Raw genomic sequence first — 19947 nt, forward strand, 5'->3', positions numbered from 1 at the left:
GATGATCCTACCCGTCGTTGTGGTCGCTGCTGGGATATTGATGTAAGCTGCAGCACAGCTTCTGGCAATCTAAAACCAACAGAACTTCCTCCGGACAAAGGCAAACAAAAGTGGACATGTCCTTCACCTCACATTCATCGCAACGTCAAAAATAGCCGTGACATCATCATCATTGGCTACAATTATGATACATCTTTGTAGACCAGCGCTCCAGATAACCTCGCAGACCACCCCTGCATCCTGAACGCCAGCAAATCTCGTCTCGTTTCGTCTCTGTTGATCCCGTCATCTGCCGTTAATGCTCGGGGCAGCCGCCCTTGCACGCCCGCCCCATATCTCCCTAATATACAGTAGCCTTTCCCCATGAATGGTAAAAGCAACGAAATCATGTAATAGCATATGCGCTTTTTAGAACGCCAATGATGAGTGCATGACGACAGGCCGACCGCAGATGCAAGATCAGATCAAGCGAGGGGGACATTCCCCGAGCGCTCACAGCCGAGGAGCAATTGCCTCCTACTGCTTATTATCGCCGCCACGGCGCGGGCGCGAGGGCATGCCTCCGCGCTGGCCACCACGGCCACCACCGCGGCCCTCCCCACGGTATCCTCCGCGGCCACGGTAACCACCACGACCGCGCCCACCGCCCTCGCGGTTGCCACGGTTGCGACCCTGCACCGACTGGAATCCGTCGTCGGCAGGAACAGCGGGAGCCGCCTCGGCCTCGGGATGGTCATCGGCCCAGGACTGCGGCTGGGCAGGTGCGGCAGGCGCGGCAGGCGTGGCAGCCACACCAGTCTCCGTCTCGCTGGGCTCGCGAGGCACCTTGACGTCGACCCATTCTTGCGACGCCGTCATGTCGTTGCCGGTATCCCACTGGCTCTCGCCGGCCGCATTGGCGGCGCTGTCGCCAACGTCGGCATTGCTAGGAGCGCCGCTGCTCGAAGCAGCCTCTTGGATGTGGCCGTTGGTGAGGGCGGCCGCAGACCCCTCCTCTACCTCAGTCAGGCCAGCATTAGCGACGGTGGGGTCGACCTCGGGCTGTTCCTTGGACTCGACTGCCTCGGTCTCGGCCGGCTGAGCTGTGGGCGCACCATAGTCAACGGCAGCTTGCTTGACCTGGGCAACTAGGGAAAGAGTTAGCTTCCATCATGGTAAAGAAGAAAACGGTCCCATATGGCAACTTACAGGTCGTCTGCAACGTTTCACCGGCGGTGCTGCGTGTTTGCTCATCCGAACCCTCCACTAGCTTCAACATGCATGCGACGCCTTTCTCATCACCGGAGTAGACGCCGAGTAGGACGCCCTCGAGAGCTTGATTCTCATCGGATGTGCTATCGGCACCCTCGACACGACGGGCCGCCGCAAGACGAAGGAACTGGGAGAGGATGAGGAGGTTGCTGTGGAGAGTCGCCTTTGCATCCGCCGCGGCCTTCTCGGTAAGCTCGGCAACGATGTCGGACTTCTCCTTCTCAAACTTCTCCGTCAGGGCCTTCTCCTGCTCAGCTAGACGGATCCGGTGCTCCAGGTCAAGCTTCTTGTGCTGAGCTAGCTGCTCTTCGAACTGGAAAAGTTGGGCCTGCAGCTGAGGCTTCTTGAGATGGGCCGCCTTCTGGTCGGCGTTGATGATCTTGAGGGACACGAGCTCGTCGAGCGACTTGCCGGGGTGCTCGGCAATAAGGGAGTCGATCTTGGCGATATTGGTCTTGGAGACGCTGTCAGCATTCCGTCCTGGTAGCGATGTCGGGGACTGGACGGGCAAGGCAGAAACCTACAATTTTCTTGGTGACGTTGCGGATGTTCCTGCAGACATACGTCAGCGGCGAGGTGAGGGCGCAGTATACCACATCCGACTCACTTCTGCAGCTCGCGGATGTAGGGGTTGTCGGAGTGGTCATCCGGGTTCTCGGTGGTGACGGAGGCAGCCCTCTCGGGGGTGGCGGCAACAGGTGCGGGGGACTCGGTCCGCTCCGACCTTGCCTTCTTCTTCCTGGCCGATTTCGACTCGGCGGGAGCTGGGGGGTTCTGGATAGCCGAAGATGCCATGTCGGATCTCTGTCGAGAACGCTCAACGCAGCTGTTTTTACGGTCGCAACCCGGTTGGGAGCTGTCTCGGGTTGCCGCTTTTGGATCGTTGGGTCGAGCGACTGAGCTGCTCGGCTGCTACGAGATGATGAAGGAGCTTCAGAGGCGGTGGTAATGTGATTACTGCGAGTTTGCGGCAATGGAATCTAATTGCCGGCTTCGGGGAGGAGAATAATCGGTCGGTGCTGGGGAATAAGGCTGCTGTTGCGGAAGTTCTGTTTGGAGAGGCTGGCCTGGGAAATTTTTGTGGTGTGCATCTCCCCCGGCAGGCTGCTCCCGCGTGTGCTAATCTCGTGTAGACCAAAAACGGGCCCTCGCACGATTGGCCGCAAACCTCGAAAGCTCCGACAGAACCATGCGGAACCAACAAGAAGGGCCATCTCGAGCTGCACAAAAAATTTTGCCACGAAAGCGGAGCTGTTGTACTTAATCGTATATGCGGTACAACTACGTGTACTTTGACACAGGGCTTACTGTCCACCTTCTCTAAAATGTCCGCCATCATCTGTGCCGTACCCCGTACCCGTGGTGTTGCTTCCCCGCGTTCGACGTCTCGGGTCGCGTGCTCCGTACCAGGCCATGTCCCCACAGTCTCCCGGTCGAAATCGCCAACAGCAAACAGACAGGGCACGGCCCGCGGTGCAGGCTCCAGCATCATCACACCCTGGCTCGGCTCTAGGCCGGTTGGGTTGTGATCCGGTAGGCTTTGCGTGTTTGGCGTGGGATAATCTTGCATCACCCTACACTTCATCACATCCCCGCCAGTATCATCCCCTGAACTTCGCTAGCGAATCCTGGAGCGCGATCGCGTGAGCTTTCATGCTGCGCAGTGCATCACTCGCACTACCCCATAACATGGATGCTTACCGCTGTGACCTTCTTGACGCTCCGGGCCGTGATGCCTCGCTCACCCCCTTGTTTCGCCTCAATGGCAGCCTCTTTCACGAGGCTGGGCCGATGTCAGTTGTGGCATTCTCAATCGCACCGATCCAGGAACATGTACATACGTTTGCATAAAGAGCATATAGTCCAAGAACATCTAGGGGCGACATCTGTCAGAACATGCCCCCAAAGTGACGCGTTGGGTTCGTGGTTATGGATACCATGACATCAGCATTCTTGCTCACGTTGCAATTCGAATGAGCCTTGACGATCTTCTTCACAGTCGCGCGGGGGTACAGCTTCTGTCCGGCCATTTCTGGGATTCCTGAACGAGGATGAGGTGCTAACAAATTCGTGTATGCAGCATTTATCGACAGCTCAGAAGGCGGGACGGAATGGTCGCATTGAATGCAAACAGCTCGAGTTGTTTGGTAAAGAATGAGTGTGGTTAACTACACGGTTTGTTGACTTTTAGCGGCAACCGAAGCTTCGCTCTGGGCAGCCAATCGGAGACTAAAACGGAACCCCACCAAGGCCTCTGCCCGCCCCGAGTCACAGTCACAATTGTTCGTTTCGCTATCAAAGTCAGATTTGGCAATAAATGTAGATAAAATAGCTTCTCAATTGATTTATTGAAATATTCTACCGAAACTTTATTCACGTTAACCCCTTTACTTTCCAGTTCTATTTCCCTATTCCGTCTTTCCTGTTTTTTTTTTTTTTTTTTTTTTTTTTTTCTTATTAAGTCCTTTCCCAGGGATTCAGAACGTCATCCGCACTATAGAATGTACCCTTTAATTCAAAAGCGCAGTTCAGTGCAGCTCAGTGCTAACGTAGGTACCCAAAAAGTTTTTGCATCTTAAAATAAGAACTCGATTCCAATAAGCGTCCATTCACATTCTCATAAATGAGGGGGTTTATTGTCCTCTATCTCGGAGTAATCAGGTTGGTCGAGTTGGTCATGACTCCAGAGTCAATTTCCCTTTCTTTCCGGACTTGCTGCTTCGAATTATCTATTTAAAACATGGAATACTGAAGTGGGGGTACTCGTTATCGACACGGACTCGGTTTCTGGCTCACTAAGAGAGGTAAAATATCCTTGTCCAAGTTGAGATATTGGAAGGGAAGAATCCCCTAGGACCTCTCGTTTCGTTCAATGTGGAAGTGTAAATGTGCCAGGTACATTGGCTAGACTCTGCACAGTCAAAAGGCACCAGCACCCACCACACAAACCACACCCACCGGGATCAACTCTAGATTATAGTTAATCTCCCCGCTCCTATATTATATGCAGAACGCTACACGGCGCTTGCCTCTGGGCTTTCCCAAGTATATACCGTAACTCCCGCCCGTGGTATCAGAACCTAAATGAAATCAAAGAGTGCCCGGTATCTACTAGTACCATGCAAAGCGCCGCAGGATTAAAAGAAAGAACAAGACGACACCCATGCTACGCTGATTTATACAGAATAAGACTCCAAAGAGAAGAAACATGCCGCTGACTCTCGCGTCAACCTCTTGCCTACCTTACGCATCCCTATTTTGACGCGTCCCCTTGTCTTCCAGTTCGCTGTTCTCATCATCACCGCACCACAATGCCTGCCACCTATCCATGCTCGCTGGCTAGGGGACGTCCCGTCATGCGACATACAACCTTTCATCCTCTCATCCTCCCATCCCACGGCCCACGGCCCACGGCTAAGTCCTAGTTAGCCGCGCCGGCCGTTCCGGCCGTTCCTTCCGGCGTAGCTACAGGAGCTTGCGTTTGCGATTCACTAGCCGACGATGCAGCAATAGCCGCCTGTAGCGTCTCAAAGAGCTTGGTGTCCTGTGCATGATCGGGTGTTGAGTGATGATTGGGAGGGATAGGGGGGAGAACAAAGGCCGGTGGGTTGGCGACGTTTTTAGCAGCAGGCTGGGGTTGCTGCTGTGGTTGTGTTTGGGATGGCGATGGTCGTTGCGTCGGCGCGGACGGAGGAGGAGGGGGTTGTGATGTTTGAGGTGTTTGAGTCGTAGCGCGAGCCGCGTTCGGAGTTGGGGTGAGAACCTGGGCCGTCGCTTGAGCTTGCAGCTGCGGCTTCGGTTGCATTTGTGATGGGGGTTGTGGCTGTGTTTGGGGTTGTTGTGGTAGGGGATGGCGCTGCTGCTGGTGTACTTTCTGAAGGTCTTGCCGGGGTTGCTGATAGGGTTGCTGTTGCTGAGGCTGTTGGAATGCCTGTTTTGGCTGCTGATGTTGGGGGCTTGGCTGCGGCTGTAAAGGTGGCAGCTGTAATTTGAGCGCTGGTTGCACAGGCGGAGCCGGAGTAGGAGCCGGCTGTATAGGAGGGAATGCCGTGGCTTTGGGCGGTGGGTGATGGTCTGGCTGCTCTGTCTTCACCGGAGGAGACATGCGCACCGGGGGTAGGGCGGGTGCGCTGCCTGTTGGTGCATGATTAGGCGTCACGGTTGCGCCCGTACTCGCTCCGCCAACTGTAGGCGTGACCGGGCTGGCCCGGGGACCTGGTGAAACGGCGAGCGGGCTGCTCGTGATGGGGTGGTGGTTGTTTTGCAGACCGCTCGCCAATGCCACGATGCCCTGAAACCTCGCCTGTTCCTCTTCGGCGTTCAGACGCGCTTTCTCTTCTGCTTCCTTCCGAGCTGCCTGACTGGGCGCTCGGGTTTTTAACTCTCCAGTCACGCTTTGCAGATAGTATGGCATCTCAGAATTTGTTTTGAGGAAGAAGAGTTTCAAGTTCCTCGCCTTGTCCTTCAACTGGACTTGAGTCCGATCCTTCAATATATCGGAAATTGTACCATGTTGTCCGAAGAGCGACAGGATCTGACTCCAATGAGGACCTTTGACCATGTCCAGTCCTGCCATGAGCGCCTTTTCCTCTTCAGGAGTCCAGGGCCTTCGTGTAGAGTGCAGTCCTTCACGCCGTGTTGTGTTGGAAGACTTGGCGACGGCGGCCTGACGAGCCTTCTCGTACAGGGCTGCGGTCGGCAAGGATTGGTTTGGCGGCAATATCTCCCCAGCTGCTCCAACGGGAGGTGCGGAAGTCGAGCTCTGAGTGTATGACGGATAGGGTGGCGGATGGGTGTGGTTCAACTGCGTTGTGTATTGAGAATGTGGTGCTGCGGGGAATGGTTAGTCCAGCAAACCTTGATCATGAGATGATGACTACTCACCGGCCCCAGGATCCGCTACATTGGGCGCATGTACTGACGTCGACAGATTCGGAAGACCATGGGTGGGAATCTCGAGATCGTTCTTCAGCTTCTCCGATATCAATGAAGCCAAGTTCTTGGAGTCGAAATCTGGGGTTGCATTCGGCGCCTGGTGATCTGCTGGTGCAACTTTCAACTCCGGGATCTGGGTGGAAAGTGACTGCTCGATGAGCTTCTTGAGGTCAAGGCCGTCATCTATAGAACCGGGCGGTTCTGAGAGGAGTCCTTCGGAAAGGCCGTCTTTCACATGTCCTAGGCCTCCCTCCTCGTTCTGGGAGAAATGGGATGTTGCGGACTGCAGAAGAGCGGCTAAACCGTCATCCTCCGGTTGCCGGATATTGCTCGTTTCTCGGCCATTGGCCATCTCTTCTTCACTCAAGGGGATGTTCACCCCGTATTTCTCAGCGTAGTCTACAACCACACCGAGGTGGCCTTGCAAGAAGGTACTCAAACTGTCGGCCAATCTGGCCATGCTTGACTGGTCCTCCAGCGACCCTAGTAAACGTTAGCAAACGGCAACTGAGATTGGCTTGGAAAGACTGACTTCTTATCGACTCTTCAGCTGCACACTTGACCAAAAGCTCCCTCCGCTCCCTAACTTGACTGACGAGCTCTTCCTCAACCGCGCTCAAGACCGATTCTCCGCTGCGCTGCTTCAATGATTCGTCAAAATTGACGGGAAATAGCGTATCGAGGAGTTGTGATGCCGGCTGCGCTGGTTCAGTGGTTTCAAGCGCGTCCAGATACAGGCGTGTTTTCAAGCAGACGAGTAACCCGGTGAGCGGGGCCCTGATTTCTCCATCTTCCGGAATGAAAATGGAGAAGAACGCATCATGGATGTCTTGCAGGGGAACATCATGAGCCCCCAAACCACTGGCTGCTGTTGCAGCTAGGTTCGAGATGCGTATTGTCTCGCGATCTTCTGAGTCGGCAATGTCCAACTCGTCAGGCGACAAGAGTGGGGAGTCGGAAAAGGCCTTTCTTGTTGGGCGGAAAATGTCCCTCAGCATGTCATATGCCTTGCGAAATTCGGATTCAGCATCGGCCAAGAGGGTCTCGGTCTCGGCGCGCGGCTGCTGCGACAGTCGGAGTAAAATCTGGACGGCGACGTTTCCCAAGATGGGGAGGCTCATGGAGCGCATGACCAGGAAGGGATTGCCCGAAACCTTGACGATCTTGCTCTCGAGCTTTTCGGCTTCGGGTGTGGTATCTGCGGGAGCTGCTTCCCGCGCCGCGTTGACATCGTGCATCATAACATCGTTGCCAGCCGGTTGTGCTTGCTGGTCGAAATCGGCAAGGGCATCGTTGAGCATTGCTGCCAGGTCAAGATTGGGCGCCTCAACCCCCCTTTCTTCTTTCAGCTCCCCCGGCTCCGTCTTCTGCCGCTTTGTGCTAGCAACATCGAGATGGTCTGGGCTCCTTGCCCGTTTCGGGGAACGTAATCCGGCGGCTTCTTGCGGGGCCGGGACGGGTGCAGAGCCAGGTTCGGAGACGGGCGTGGCTTTTGGGTGTGTTTGCAAAGCTGCATCGATTCGGGAAGGGGCAAGCAACTCGGCAAGTTGGAAAGGTGACGGACTCGAGGTCTTGCTACTCGATCCAGACGGCCGAAGCGGATCGGGAGCAGACGGGGCGGGAGCAGGCGGGGCGGCAACGGGGACGGCAATCGGGGCCGACGCGGAAGCTGGGGCCTGGCTAGTAGATTCTGCGGTAGTAGGAGTGGGAAGAGAATCGGGCATGCGGCCTTGTGCCGGTTGGGATTCACGCCGGGACTGGGGCGCGCCGGTCGAGTCTGCGGCAGGTTTGTCTGCCTCGGGCATTGACGCGCCCAGAGCGGCAAGAAGGTCCGCCTCTAATTGTGATGCGTCGGCCATATTGCGCAAGCCGAGATTTCGGAGCCCATTGAGTTGAACTGAACGATGGGACCATCAACTACTGCCGCGCCGTCAACCCTTCCCGGTCGTCGGATTGCGGGGCAATCCGAGCAGGTTGAACTTGCCGGGACCGTTTTGGCAGCGGCAGCAGCGGCTCGATTTTTGTCAAGACAGTCAATGGTGTTTAGGATGCCGTGATACGGCTGCCACCGTGGTGAGCGAAGGCCTGCTATCGATGTCGTCGTGGCTGGACGCGACAGATATTGAGGCCGAGAAATTTTTGGGATGTCCAATGTCCAAAGTTGCCCTTATTTTCTGCCCCGGCTCCCGATACACACCCTGGTCGAGATTCTTAAAAACCCTTGCAGCGGATCCAAAATGCTGTCCGGCAGAAAAATAGCCGTTGTCCAATTCTTTGATTACACCGCCCTTGCTTATGTAAGATATGCTATCGCGCAACACTCAGCAGGCGGTCCGTGCTGCGCGCTATCACGTGCTCTCACATGGCCGTACCCCGGCCCCTCACATCCGCTGCCGGTTTTATAAACGGCTTGACGGGAGGTTAACCGCGCCGCATCACCTTGTGCGAAGAATGTCACTCGTCGAAAACATTCACATGAGCTCTCAAGTTTCGTAGCAGCACTATAACCGCTGTGCTAACGTCGGGCCGTAGGTGCAGCGCGACGTTTAGCGCCTACAGGCGCGCCAATGGGATCCCTCACAAGTACACTATTTGACCGAAGCGAGCCGGATTAGGCCAGGCTAGAAGAGGTATGTTTCAAGTCGCGGGTGTCGTTAACTGGGGCCATTGTTGGACAGAACAGGCAAGACATGGCCGTTTCCGTAATGAACTTCACCCCGGAGTAGACACGGACAATGCGGACCGATAGAAACACCGGGGACAGGCCGAAAACCCAGGATTCTGAATCCCTCGGCAGTGGTTATCGGCAGTTGAAATCGGGAGCGGAACGGTGGGAAGCACCGGTTGGAGGAATAATGCAACCTTGAGGTCCCAATAGCGGCAACGACTAACATGCTCCGTTTCCGACCTAATATGGCTTCACGGGAAGTCAATCAATGTTGGAAGCCCTGAAAACATAACAAGGGTTCCATGATGACGTCCCTGTTGAACATAAAAGAGAGCTAGATCCCGTGGCAAAGTTCTTTGCTTGCCGCTTTCCAAATAGTGTGTAAGACGACAAAGGACCATCATCCAACTCGAACACGATGAAGCCGACTCTGCTCTTCTTATTCTCACTTACAGCAGCGAAGCCCTTGGCATCGTTAGACCGGCGGCAGCAGGCAACGCTCTGTGATCAGTATGGTTACTGGTCTGGAAACGGCTACGAACTCAACAACAACAACTGGGGCCGGGGTGCAGCCACATCGGGCTCTCAATGCACTTACGTGGACGGCAGCTCAGGCAGCGGCGTGCAGTGGCACACGACGTGGACATGGAACGGGGGTGAAAACAACGTGAAGAGCTTCCCGTACTCCGGCAAACAGGTTCCCAGGGGTCTCAGAGTCTCTTCCATTAGTAATATGCAGACCTCGGTTTCGTGGTCTTACAGCACTACCAATATCCGCGCAAACGTTGCCTATGATGTTTTCACAGCGGCGGACCCGAATCACGTGAACAGCAGCGGTGACTACGAGCTAATGATCTGGTTAGCCTTCTCACCCTCCGCGGCCTGACTAATAGGGGCCGGATGCTCGCTCAATTGGCTCACCGCCCTACAGGCTCGCAAGATACGGCAACGTGTACCCGATCGGCTCGTCCGTGGGCTCCGTTAACATTGCCGGCCGGACCTGGGAGCTTTGGGTCGGCATGAACGGGTCAATGAGAGTGTACAGCTTCATCGCGCCTAGTCCCATCAATAGCTTCAGCGCCAACGTCAAGGACTTCTTCAACTATCTGCAGAGCAATCAAGGCTACCCAGCCAACAGTCAGCATTTGATTGGTAAGCCTCATCTCCACTTGCGTCCGGAATAACAGGCGTATACGATAATGTTTTGTTGAACATGCTGACACGTTCCTAGTCTTCCAAATGGGTACCGAACCCTTCACCGGCGGGCCAGCCACTATGACGGTCTCGCATTTCTCAGCGAATATCTCCTGAACGGGGTCGAAGATATGATACTTGCCGGCGATGGTAGGGGCGGGTACCTACTGCTGTAACTAAGACGCCACGGGCTGTTTGGGCCATGTTTTGGCTGATTTATAATTTGTAGGGCTTATGACTTTTTACCCCCTTGTGTCTTGGTTTCCGCGTATTAAGATACTTTTCGTAGTTGCAAATCAGAACGAAACTCGCGCTTGCATATATATTTAAGCAAGCCACTTCCTTGTCATATACCACTAAAGAGGCCGAATTCTAATCTGCAATGAAGTCAGTAAGTGCTTGCAGTATATAAAAAGTTTAGAGATGTTGAAAACAGAGCATTTTCCGAGTCCTAACTGGTGAACAGGGCAAATAAGAGCACCCTATAAGCCGATTTGTTCATAGTGTATTTTAGAGAGGGATGTGCGTTGTAAAAAACCCTCTCGTTCCCTACTAGTATTGGAATGGGACCCATTTTATTTTGCACCATGAGTAGGGCCGTCCTGGCCATTGCTCTTTAGACAGGACACACAGTTCAACACTTCTTTCCGCACTTGTGGCAAGCCCAGTTGAAGAGCTTTTCTTGCGTGCAAAAGCAGTCTCCCTCTGATCAGAGGGAGCTCCGTTTACACATGTTGTTGTGACCTTGCCTGGGCTGCAGGGGCTCGATTTGTTGAGATGTCGCCTGGCCTGTCTTGTCCATCTTGCCTATCCGACCGCAGGCCGTCGTTTCTCTCCATCTTTGTTTTGATGGGTAAGGTATGCGGTATAGATGTGTGTTTCTGCACCCAGCGAGTCCCAACCCCCAGCGCGTCATCCCTTTAAGTGTCGCCCTCTGGTGGGAGGGTCCCGGCCTCTAGACAGTTTTCGCCAACTTAATATAATATATCACTAATGTTCACTATAGGGATTCCCTTTCTCTCTATGTCTTATCCAGCTATTAAGTAGAAGATCAGAACAGTGTAGGTTACGAAATTGATTTAGAGATACAAGAACTGGTAGACCCTTTAAGGATAGAGTGGTACAAGTCACCTGTCCTGGCCAGCTGAGCCAGCTGTACGATCAACTAATACAGTAAATCAGATAGATGGAGCGTATATCTCTGGTGGCCCTAGCTTCTGCCTTACGTTCTGGGATAAATTCGAGATCCTGGGCCCTTCTCTTGTTTCCACAGCATGACAACCATCATATTAACTTAACATCTTTGCACACACCCCAGTAAACAGCTCTCTCGTGTCAAATAAGCAGAATAATTAGAGAATATCTCTCAGACTATTAAAAACGCCTTACTAATCATACTATAAATAATATAGTACCTCTATTTATTTTTTTGTCCTTTTTCTTTCTCTTTCTTTACCTTTAATTACATAATATTTCTTAATAGATGTTGTGGTTGAGTTCTGTATGGAGGCCGAGGAGACTGTGGGATGTTGAGACGCTTCAAGCTTCAGCGGCTAGCGTCACGCATCGTAACGATCCGGTTCAGGGCCGGCTCCTTCAAGCGGCCGGTTAGAACCTCCCGGACAGAAACTTGCCAAGCTTGCCAGTGCTCTAACCAGGGGTCAACACAATGGGCACCGTTCGATTTGGTCTCCTTGACACACTGCTCCCAAAGTCGATATCATCGGCGCTGTCGATCCTGCATACGTCGATGCAACACTGATACACCTAGTCCCCAGCACAATAAAGCGGTTCAGAGTGTACCTGAAACTTTTTGTCCTCGACATAATTACTCGCGGTCTTTGGGTTCGCCGGTTCTAATCAACAAACTCGAGACGCTTTCCAGTACGAGCATTATTTACCTGGCCAATCCCAACATCAACAAACTTCATGGCGCAGGACCGCCGCGAGTTGCAACCACAAACTTCTTCAATCGTGTATACCCCATCGGCTCGGAAGTTGTTAAGTCCTCCAATTGACCAATTCAACCGCGGAGAAGGAAACGCTTTATCCCGCTTGTCATCCGTGGCTACAAGGCTCGTACGGAGGCTCAAGCTTTCATCGACAGATGAACGAGGTCTATCCTCATCAATCTATGGAGAGAGCTCTAATCTGTCGCGCCTGCGGGTGGCGTTTGCAGGTCGCTGAGTTTGGCGACTTTGCGCTTGATCCCGATGACAGCCCTGCTTTGCTCGCCCTGCGCGATGGAATCAATATAAAGCGGAAGCATGCCAGCCTACTCGCATCGAACGTGAGGAAGGTCCAATTCCATGAGATCTCCGGGTATGGAATATCAAATGCTCAGTACCGCGACCAAAGATGCAAGTGGGCAGACGGGCGGCAGACGGGGGCCCAAAGCCGGTAGAGCCTACATCCACACCATCAAGGCTACGGACATCATCTGCACCGCGCCTCATGTTTTGTAGGTTGCTCCATTCAGACGTACGAGATTGATGGTTGACTGGCACGGTTTCGGTTGAGTGCGAGTACGTCCAGAATCTGGTCACATGACTCATATTAAGCGCGGGCATGCACCGCAGGCTGGCGAGACGAGGCCAATCAACTCCCCGGCATCGACAGTAGGCAATGGGGGAACGGCATGGTTGATGATCGATCATGTCTGATAGCGAGCGTTAAAATCACTGCGCGCAATGGAGAGTACGGGGTAGCTAGAAACAAATCTCCAAGAACACCCGGCTCAACCAAGCCGGCATCACATCTATTGCATCCATATTCCTAACCCCAATTCCAACGGCAATGATACAAAACAAACGTCGAGATGTCATACAAAAGTTTCCCGTTGCCGTGGAGAGTGAAAAAGGAAAGATCTATCTAAGCTCTATAGGGAAGGAGATGCAACAATGACCCTAGACATCCCAATGATCCGTCCATGCCGGAATACCCAATGCTGTTGAACCTATTCATCCGACCGTCCACCTATCCGGCCCATCGTCCATCATCAGGGGCGCATACATCCATCCAAACGTATGAATTTTTGTTGTTACAAGCCAAAAACAAGGGGGTATGGGGTATAGTGAGGAACAAGAACAGTGATCCAGACCAAGGAAAGTTAAGAAACGTGCGTGCCCAAAACAGCAACAAGCTTTCCAATGAAACATGCATGCGTGGCAAAGATGTGGGAATTGTGGGGGTGCAACTCCGCCGAGGGAAGACCCCACGAACAAATGGGGTCATCCCATTTTCCCGACCCAACGGTGTAGGACCCACCCGAGGCCCAAGCAGGTTCGAGTGAAGCCCACGTTATCCGGACCGTCAGCCTAGTCGGGCTGGACAGCGTCGGTCTTGGTGTGTGGCTGACGCTCAGCGAGGCGGCGTTAATTTCCGGGCGGCCTCCATCCAGCCGTACAGCTGACAGGGGTGTGTTTCTGTGCCGGGACCAGCGAATACGACGCGAATGTGTGTTTGGTCCGATGGGCGCCAAGTGAGGGTGGGGCTGAAGCTGAGGGTACCGAATCCTTCGTTGGGCAGAGACCAAAAGAAAAAAAATTGCGGCCCGACCTGCATAGGGCGGAAGAAGAAAAAAAGTGGGAAAATTCGCGCGAATCGTGACGCTCGCAGCAGCGTGTCGCAGGGCTGCAGGAGGGGGGAATAGCCATGCCTGGTGCAGGTACCAGGCCAATCGGGTATCTCAAGCGCGAGTCAAGATTGGCGTCAAGAATGCATGGTCGGAACCAACCGAAAATAGGCTTGTCGCATTCGTCGTGTCTTCAGTTACCGCCAGCGTATCACCTCGGGTGGCGAATGGACCGGGAAATTGGCCGGTAAGGGTCTTCGACAACGTCTTCGACGCCGTAGCTGCTGTACTCGTCGACCACAAGGACCGACGGGTGATGCGACCGTGGAGTGGTGCCAAAGGGCTCGCGAATACTGGAGTAGGTAGTCGTTGGTGGATAGCCGGCGGCGGTGGTAGTGTATGTGGAGTACTGCCGTGATGGAGAGGGAGGAACTGGGACCTGAGGTCTCGGGGCGCTCTGTCCGAGCGGCTCAATGTAGCTGTCACGCCGGTTGCGCTGGGTTCTGGAGGACGTGTTGCTGCTCTTTGCGTCGCTCTCCTCGCCCCGCGCGGTGTCGAAGCGCTTGCGCAACCGCTCGGTTTCTTCCTTCTCCCTCTCCCGCTCCCTCTCCCGCTCCTTCTCTCTCTCCTTCTCCCTCTCTTTCTCCTTACGGCGCGCCTCGCGCTCCCGCTCGCGGTCAATGCGCTCCCGTTCCTTATCCTTCTCGCGCTCCTTCTCCTTATCAGCCCTCGACTCTTTGTGTCGCTTGCTGGAGCTCCGGCGCAACTTCTTCTCGTCGGACGACTCAGATGCGGTGGCGCTGGATGTGGTGGGGGAAGAGCTGCTCTTTCTGGCCTTCTTCAATTCCTTGACTGTTTCCTGGAGTTCGGCATTCTGCTCGACGAGGTCCTGGTTGGCCTTGGTGAGCGACTCCTTTTCTTGTCCGAGGATCTCGTTCTCGTTGTCCAATGCGGCCAGCCGCGCCTTGGTCTGGGCCAACTCGTTGCGTATTTGCGTGAAATTAGTCTCGAGTTCGGTAAATTTGGCAATCCAATCGTCCCGTTCCTTGCGCGCCGCGTCGAGAGCATGCTTCAGGTTGTATACGTGATGATCCTCGTACCCGGGGACTAGGAAGGCCGGGTCAGGATTTGACGTGCGGCTCTCGCAGTCACTGAACGAACCCACGCCGGAGTCGCTCCGCTGATGATCGTAGTGAGACCCACCCGTGGGTGAGTCCCTGCGGAACTTGACGCTTCTGCTCATGTCGGCGGCAGTTGGCGATGAGGAAAGGTTGTATGTAGGCTAAAGCAGCAGAAAAGATGTGTTGTGTGCTGATTTGACCACCGTGCGTAGGAGCGCTGCAGCAGTGCCCGACTGGTCAGGTATATAAGAGGGAAAAAAAAAAAAGTTGTGTGGGCTGGGCCGAGGGGTGGAAATTGGGCGGATGTGGTAGGGGGGGGCGGCCCTTGGGCAGTGTCGGACTGGGCGACCAGGGGCGGAATGGCGGGAGCAAGGCTTGGGCAAGGAATGTAGGCTGTCTCGGGTTGGGCCTCAATTATAAATAAAAGGACCGGGTATAAGAGAAAACCAGTTTACCCCTTGTTGGGCAGGAACAGAGCTCGCTCGAGATAAAAATTGCGCTCCAGGTCCGTGACGAGGCGGACATGCGAAGATGAAGAAACCAAAAATCCGAATCGCCGCACACAATCGTATTTATTGGTCTAGGACTTTTGGAGGGCGGCTGCTGCCTTCGCGACAGCGCTCAAGAAGGCAATGCAGAAGCGGCCGCGAGAGCGAAGAAGGTGTGGGATCGATCCCAAAAGGGGGGAACCACATGGAAGGTGGAGGAGGGAGGGGTGTCAAGGTATCCGTCCCGTTTGCATCCCCCCTGGCATGAGAAAGAAATTTGGAGTCATACTCTAGTGTAGGGTCCCCGCCCCGACAACCGACCGCAAGGCTCACCGAGAACCGGGGAGTGGACGAAAGGCACACCACCCCTCTGTTCCAAGTTGTCACGTCTTGCGCGTCCAGTCGACCGTGTTCAAACGGCATAGCGCGAATCCGTCCCCCGCTGTGCATCATCGAAGAGGCATGGGCTGGCAAAAGTCAAGTGGTCGATTTTGCGGCAGTGCAAGCCTGACGCCTCTGGCATTCGACAAGGCATTTTTTGGGAATTTCGGGCAGGGGTTCCCATCGTCCCACAACGAAAATGCCAAGCGCCCACTCCCGATCCTTCCTTTGACCGAAAATTTTTTGCCTTTTTGCCGTGGAAAACAGGGTGGAAATTTGGTCGTTGCGGTCTCGGCGGCACCAAAAATGGGACAAACGGCGTCTCCATGCCCTATCTCTGGCGAACCATGGCCTTGGTAGCAAGGTGCGACGGCTCTTTGTTCCCGTACTTCCCGCCAGCGCACTTTTAGCGACGGGCTTTCGCTGGCAGCCAAATTGTCAGGGAATCGCTTGTTGCCCATGGTAGACGTCGACAGCCAAAGTTTGCGGCGAACGGGCGAATCAGCAGGACGCGATGGCATGCCGGGGGTTTCTCTGGCGGCGATCCGCGCTAGGTTTGGCGGCGGCCGCAGAGGGTGAGTCACGGCGAATGTGATGCCTCTCTTCATGCATTCCATGCAGCAAGTACGGAGTAAACTTGGGCTTGAATCCAATCTTCACCATTTAGCGTAGGACGTCTCAAGACCCTCCTAGGCAAAAACCCCGGTGCTTGTCGTTGCCAAGGATAGTAGGGCAGAGCGAGGACTCCACGGTTCGAGCAGGGGGTCACCGTTGCTCTCCACGAAATGGGGCTTAGTGGCGTTGTTTAGATTGACAGCAAGAATATACGCATACCAACAGAGCTTGCCAACGTCCTGAAAATTCAAGCCACGCTGCACATCTTCCAATGCGCCGTATCTGCACCCCCGACTCAGGACAGGCACATCACTACGGCCAGTTCCTGTTGCTCTGAGCGAGGTTTGCTTCAGTTGGATTCGGAGACTCCCTGCCGCCTTGCAACCTGCAGCATCTGGGTCAGAATCAACGGCTGGATGCAAGTCATTGTGGTTACCTGGGGCTTCCAGTGATAGAACCGTACCTACACGTACATTACATTGTCGACCGCTGCAGGTCGCAGCCCCACCACAAGCTGCTGGCATGTGCTTCCAGATTTGGTCCACAAACGACTATGTACTATGTAGCTGGTGATGGGCCAGTCGAACCCACCACTTTCGCCGAGAACTTGCGGCAACTTGCAGCGGTAGGGGGTGGGGCCGCTCCTATCCATCCGGCAGCAGAAGTGTCCACTCTGGCCGCTCCCTCGATAGAGCCGCGACCGGTTGACTCATGAAACCAGCGGATCTGCACAAGGGCTCTGCCGGTTGACGCTTCGAACCGCCGTACGATCAGCAGACAGTATTGTGGGCGGATGTTGCTGCGGGGAACACGCATTCATCCAGTCAGGCATCAGCCTCGATATTGCGGGGCAGCCGCACCCCCCTTTTCTGCCCTCTGCTCAGATGAGCACTTGTATCGACAGGCAGACGGAACGAGACCGCGCTTTTGCGCGATAAGAGGAGTTCTGCGCGAAAGTGTGTCACATCAATGGTGCGAGAACCTCGACGGACGCATCCCATATGTGCTTTGCATTATTTTCCCGCCTTTTTATTGGGCATTGGCTCAACATGTCCTATTATATGGATGTGGATGAAAGTGAGCAGCGATAACGGCCCGACAGAGTATCTTATCCAACCCAAACTCGGTGGCCGTGATGTGTGTGGTTGACGGAAAATACACTCCAAACCAAGAGATGATTGCGGGGGAGGGGCAAGCCCAAGTGCTTGTCTTGGCGGCGGGGTGGCCTCCGTCTCTGCCAAGGGATCTCGCCAAAAAGCCTCCCTGTCAAACTGTGGATTACGCAGCTGCGCAGGCAGTGCGCGCACCAGAATCACGGATTATCGACAATTACCACATCTGGACAACTTAACTACACTACGGCACCGTCGCTCTAGACACAGGATCCATGCTTCGGAGCCGGAAACGCCAAGCAGGGTGGTTTGGATAATGGGCTAGAACAACCCCCCTCCCACCGCCAAGGGCACGGCGACCGGCCCCGTTCATTGTCATACCCTGGCGTCTCACAACCATTTACACAACAGCGCCCATCAGGGTGGACATGAAAACAAAACCCGAACAGCCGGAATCGCGGCAAGGCGAGGCGGAAGTGGCCGGCCGAGCAAACCGGGGAAAAACAGATGCTGTTCTCAAACTCCAAAACCAGGGAAGCACAGCACATGATTCCGTAAGTGGTGGAGCGTATTCCCCATAACCGATAAGGGACGCCTAGCTAGGCATGCGAGCAAGCATGCAAGCAGGCAACTCCCGACGGCTCGTACAATCCTAATGCCCCACCCTTGATCAACTAACCCTGAGGGAAGATCCCCATGCCACGACCCGACCCCACTGCGCCCCACTGGAGCTCTCTTACCCTCGCCGAGGTGAAGAGACGGCAGTCGTTGTCACCTAGGTATGCGTCCACGGCCAGGCATCAGTGGGGGATCAAACGAGACAGAGACACAGTGTCTATTCCGTCCCACGCGTATCGATACCTTACACATGCACGAAGCTCGGAAAACACGTTTCCGTGTCTTTCGGAGACATAGGAAGAGAATCAGGCCCTGTTGCCACCCTTTCAGGCAACCTATGTTTAGTGTTGTGGCATGCCCTAATAAGCCATGTACATGCCGAGGGTCACACCACGCCACACGACCGGCTGACGCTCACCGGAACTCGAACTGGCCAGTTTCGAGCCACCAACTTCTCATCTTAGATGGCATCCACGTAATGGACAGCAAACAGCATCGGCATATTCGCCACCGATATGTGCTAATCGAAAGGAGCAGAGTGTGTTATATTTAGCCAAAAAGAAAAAATTATTTTTAGAGGATTTTGCTCTAGCGTTAGCTCCATGTTTACGAGCAGCATTTCCCTTTTTAGCTAATATCGTCCCAAATCAGTATCTCAAGCATTCGCCGATGCTGTAACCACAGGCCTAAGTAGTGTACATGTCCACAGTCCATGGCAGTGAAGACGGGGCTCAATCTCAGCTCTCACTGGTTATGTTTCCCTTCCGTAGCCGGTTAGATAGATAGATAGGCATAAACACATACGAGACGAAATAGAACCTCGGCGTTCAAAGACGTGTCTCATGTAATGAAGCAAAACTTTTCCGTTTCCCCCATCGTAAATCGTACACACACCCGACTGAAAAGTTAGGAAAATTAGATAGTGTACTGTCGAAAGGCCAAGATCGTGTGAAGGTGCTCCCGCGGCCGCTCTCGCATGTATCCTGAAAAGAGAAAGCAAGGGACGCAGAGATGCAACAATGACGATGGCAGAGAGTGAGGATGCTTGCTCTGGAGGGGTGGGATGTTAGATCCAAAGCAACGTGAAAGGATCAAATGGTTGCGTTGGTTAAGCTCACTTCATCCATCCAGTCTAAGAGAAAAATGAATTGCTTGTGCTCTAGAACCCGATCCCCCCGTGTCGAGTGAGGAAACCCAGTTGCGGAGGTCGTGAACCCCATGGTCGAGTCCAAGAATAAGAGGTGCCTGATGATGCTAGGCGACGACCGGTCTGCGAACTTAGAACCCGTTACGAATGCGGATACGCTCCTCGATCTCAAGCTTGCGCTTGAGGGCAGCGTTCTCCTGCATGATGTCGTCCATGCTCTCACGCATGCGCTCCATGCGGCGGTTGGCGTCCTCGAAACCGCGCTTGGCTTCGTCGTAGCGGCGGCGCCAATCTTCCACCTCTCTTTTTCGTTTTTCGGTCTCGAGGGTGGCGCGGCTGACGCGGGACTCGAGTGCTTCTCTAAGTTGGCGGGTAAGGTCGCGGATCTGGGCCGTAAGGTTGTTGTTCTCGACCTCGAGATGAGCGTTCTTCTTGCGTAAGCCCTTCAGCTTGCTGTCTTTACGGGCCTCGTTGTCCGAGTTGGCGTCGAGAGACCGCTGGAGGTCCTCATTCTCGCGCTGAAGTTGTTCGACCCAGACGCGGTGGCGCTGCAGCTCCGTGTCCCTGTCACTTAGGTCGAGCCGGAGGATGTGGTTCTCGCGAACCAGCTGGTCGTACGTGGGCTCATGTGCCCTCATGTCGGTGAAGTCGTCCACGAGGCGGTGGACGCGCTCCTCGCTGTGATTTCTACGTCGACTCCGGCCGCTTCTGGTAGGCCGACTTCCTAGATCGAATGATACCCGGCGACTGGGCATATGGAGCAGGATGTGAATCTTAGAGGAGCTTATACGTTGGATGCTTGTCTGGGCTTATGGAGTATGGGGTATAGGGTAGTGTTGGGAC

The 19947-nt window shown here is 54.4% G+C and overlaps 6 protein-coding genes across 6 annotated transcripts; 1 reads left to right on the forward strand and 5 right to left on the reverse strand.

The window, feature by feature from the left end:
* Nucleotides 1-516: 516 nt before the first annotated feature.
* Nucleotides 517-2046, reverse strand: MFIFM68171_03763 (Caprin-1 dimerization domain-containing protein; the record flags this gene model as incomplete). Its single annotated transcript, XM_071059184.1, has 4 exons — nt 517-1127; nt 1189-1705; nt 1776-1803; nt 1859-2046. The coding sequence occupies 4 exons, from the start codon at nt 2044-2046 to the stop codon at nt 517-519; spliced, it is 1344 nt and encodes a 447-aa protein (XP_070915285.1).
* Nucleotides 2047-2852: 806 nt separating this feature from the next.
* On the reverse strand, nt 2853-3281 carry MFIFM68171_03764 (Transcription factor CBF/NF-Y/archaeal histone domain-containing protein; the record flags this gene model as incomplete). The annotated part of the gene is made up of 4 exons (XM_071059185.1): nt 2853-2879; nt 2953-3034; nt 3093-3124; nt 3189-3281. The coding sequence occupies 4 exons, from the start codon at nt 3279-3281 to the stop codon at nt 2853-2855; spliced, it is 234 nt and encodes a 77-aa protein (XP_070915286.1).
* Nucleotides 3282-4672: 1391 nt separating this feature from the next.
* On the reverse strand, nt 4673-8045 carry TBF1 (TTAGGG repeat binding factor; the record flags this gene model as incomplete). The annotated part of the gene is made up of 3 exons (XM_071059186.1): nt 4673-6081; nt 6136-6669; nt 6719-8045. The coding sequence occupies 3 exons, from the start codon at nt 8043-8045 to the stop codon at nt 4673-4675; spliced, it is 3270 nt and encodes a 1089-aa protein (XP_070915287.1).
* A 1227-nt stretch (nt 8046-9272) lies between these two features.
* MFIFM68171_03766 (Murein transglycosylase) lies at nt 9273-10165 on the forward strand (the record flags this gene model as incomplete). The annotated part of the gene is made up of 3 exons (XM_071059187.1): nt 9273-9712; nt 9786-10006; nt 10086-10165. 3 exons carry the CDS (start codon nt 9273-9275, stop codon nt 10163-10165), a joined length of 741 nt encoding a protein of 246 aa, XP_070915288.1.
* A 3668-nt stretch (nt 10166-13833) lies between these two features.
* MFIFM68171_03767 (uncharacterized protein) lies at nt 13834-14865 on the reverse strand (the record flags this gene model as incomplete). The annotated part of the gene is made up of 1 exon (XM_071059188.1): nt 13834-14865. The coding sequence occupies one exon, from the start codon at nt 14863-14865 to the stop codon at nt 13834-13836; it is 1032 nt and encodes a 343-aa protein (XP_070915289.1).
* Nucleotides 14866-19235: 4370 nt separating this feature from the next.
* On the reverse strand, nt 19236-19859 carry MFIFM68171_03768 (uncharacterized protein; the record flags this gene model as incomplete). The annotated part of the gene is made up of 1 exon (XM_071059189.1): nt 19236-19859. The coding sequence occupies one exon, from the start codon at nt 19857-19859 to the stop codon at nt 19236-19238; it is 624 nt and encodes a 207-aa protein (XP_070915290.1).
* Between the last annotated feature and the right edge of the window lie 88 nt (nt 19860-19947).

Source organism: Madurella fahalii (genome assembly GCF_045866475.1).
Source record: "Madurella fahalii IFM 68171 DNA, scaffold_2, whole genome shotgun sequence".
Lineage (NCBI taxonomy): Eukaryota > Fungi > Ascomycota > Sordariomycetes > Sordariales > Madurella > Madurella fahalii.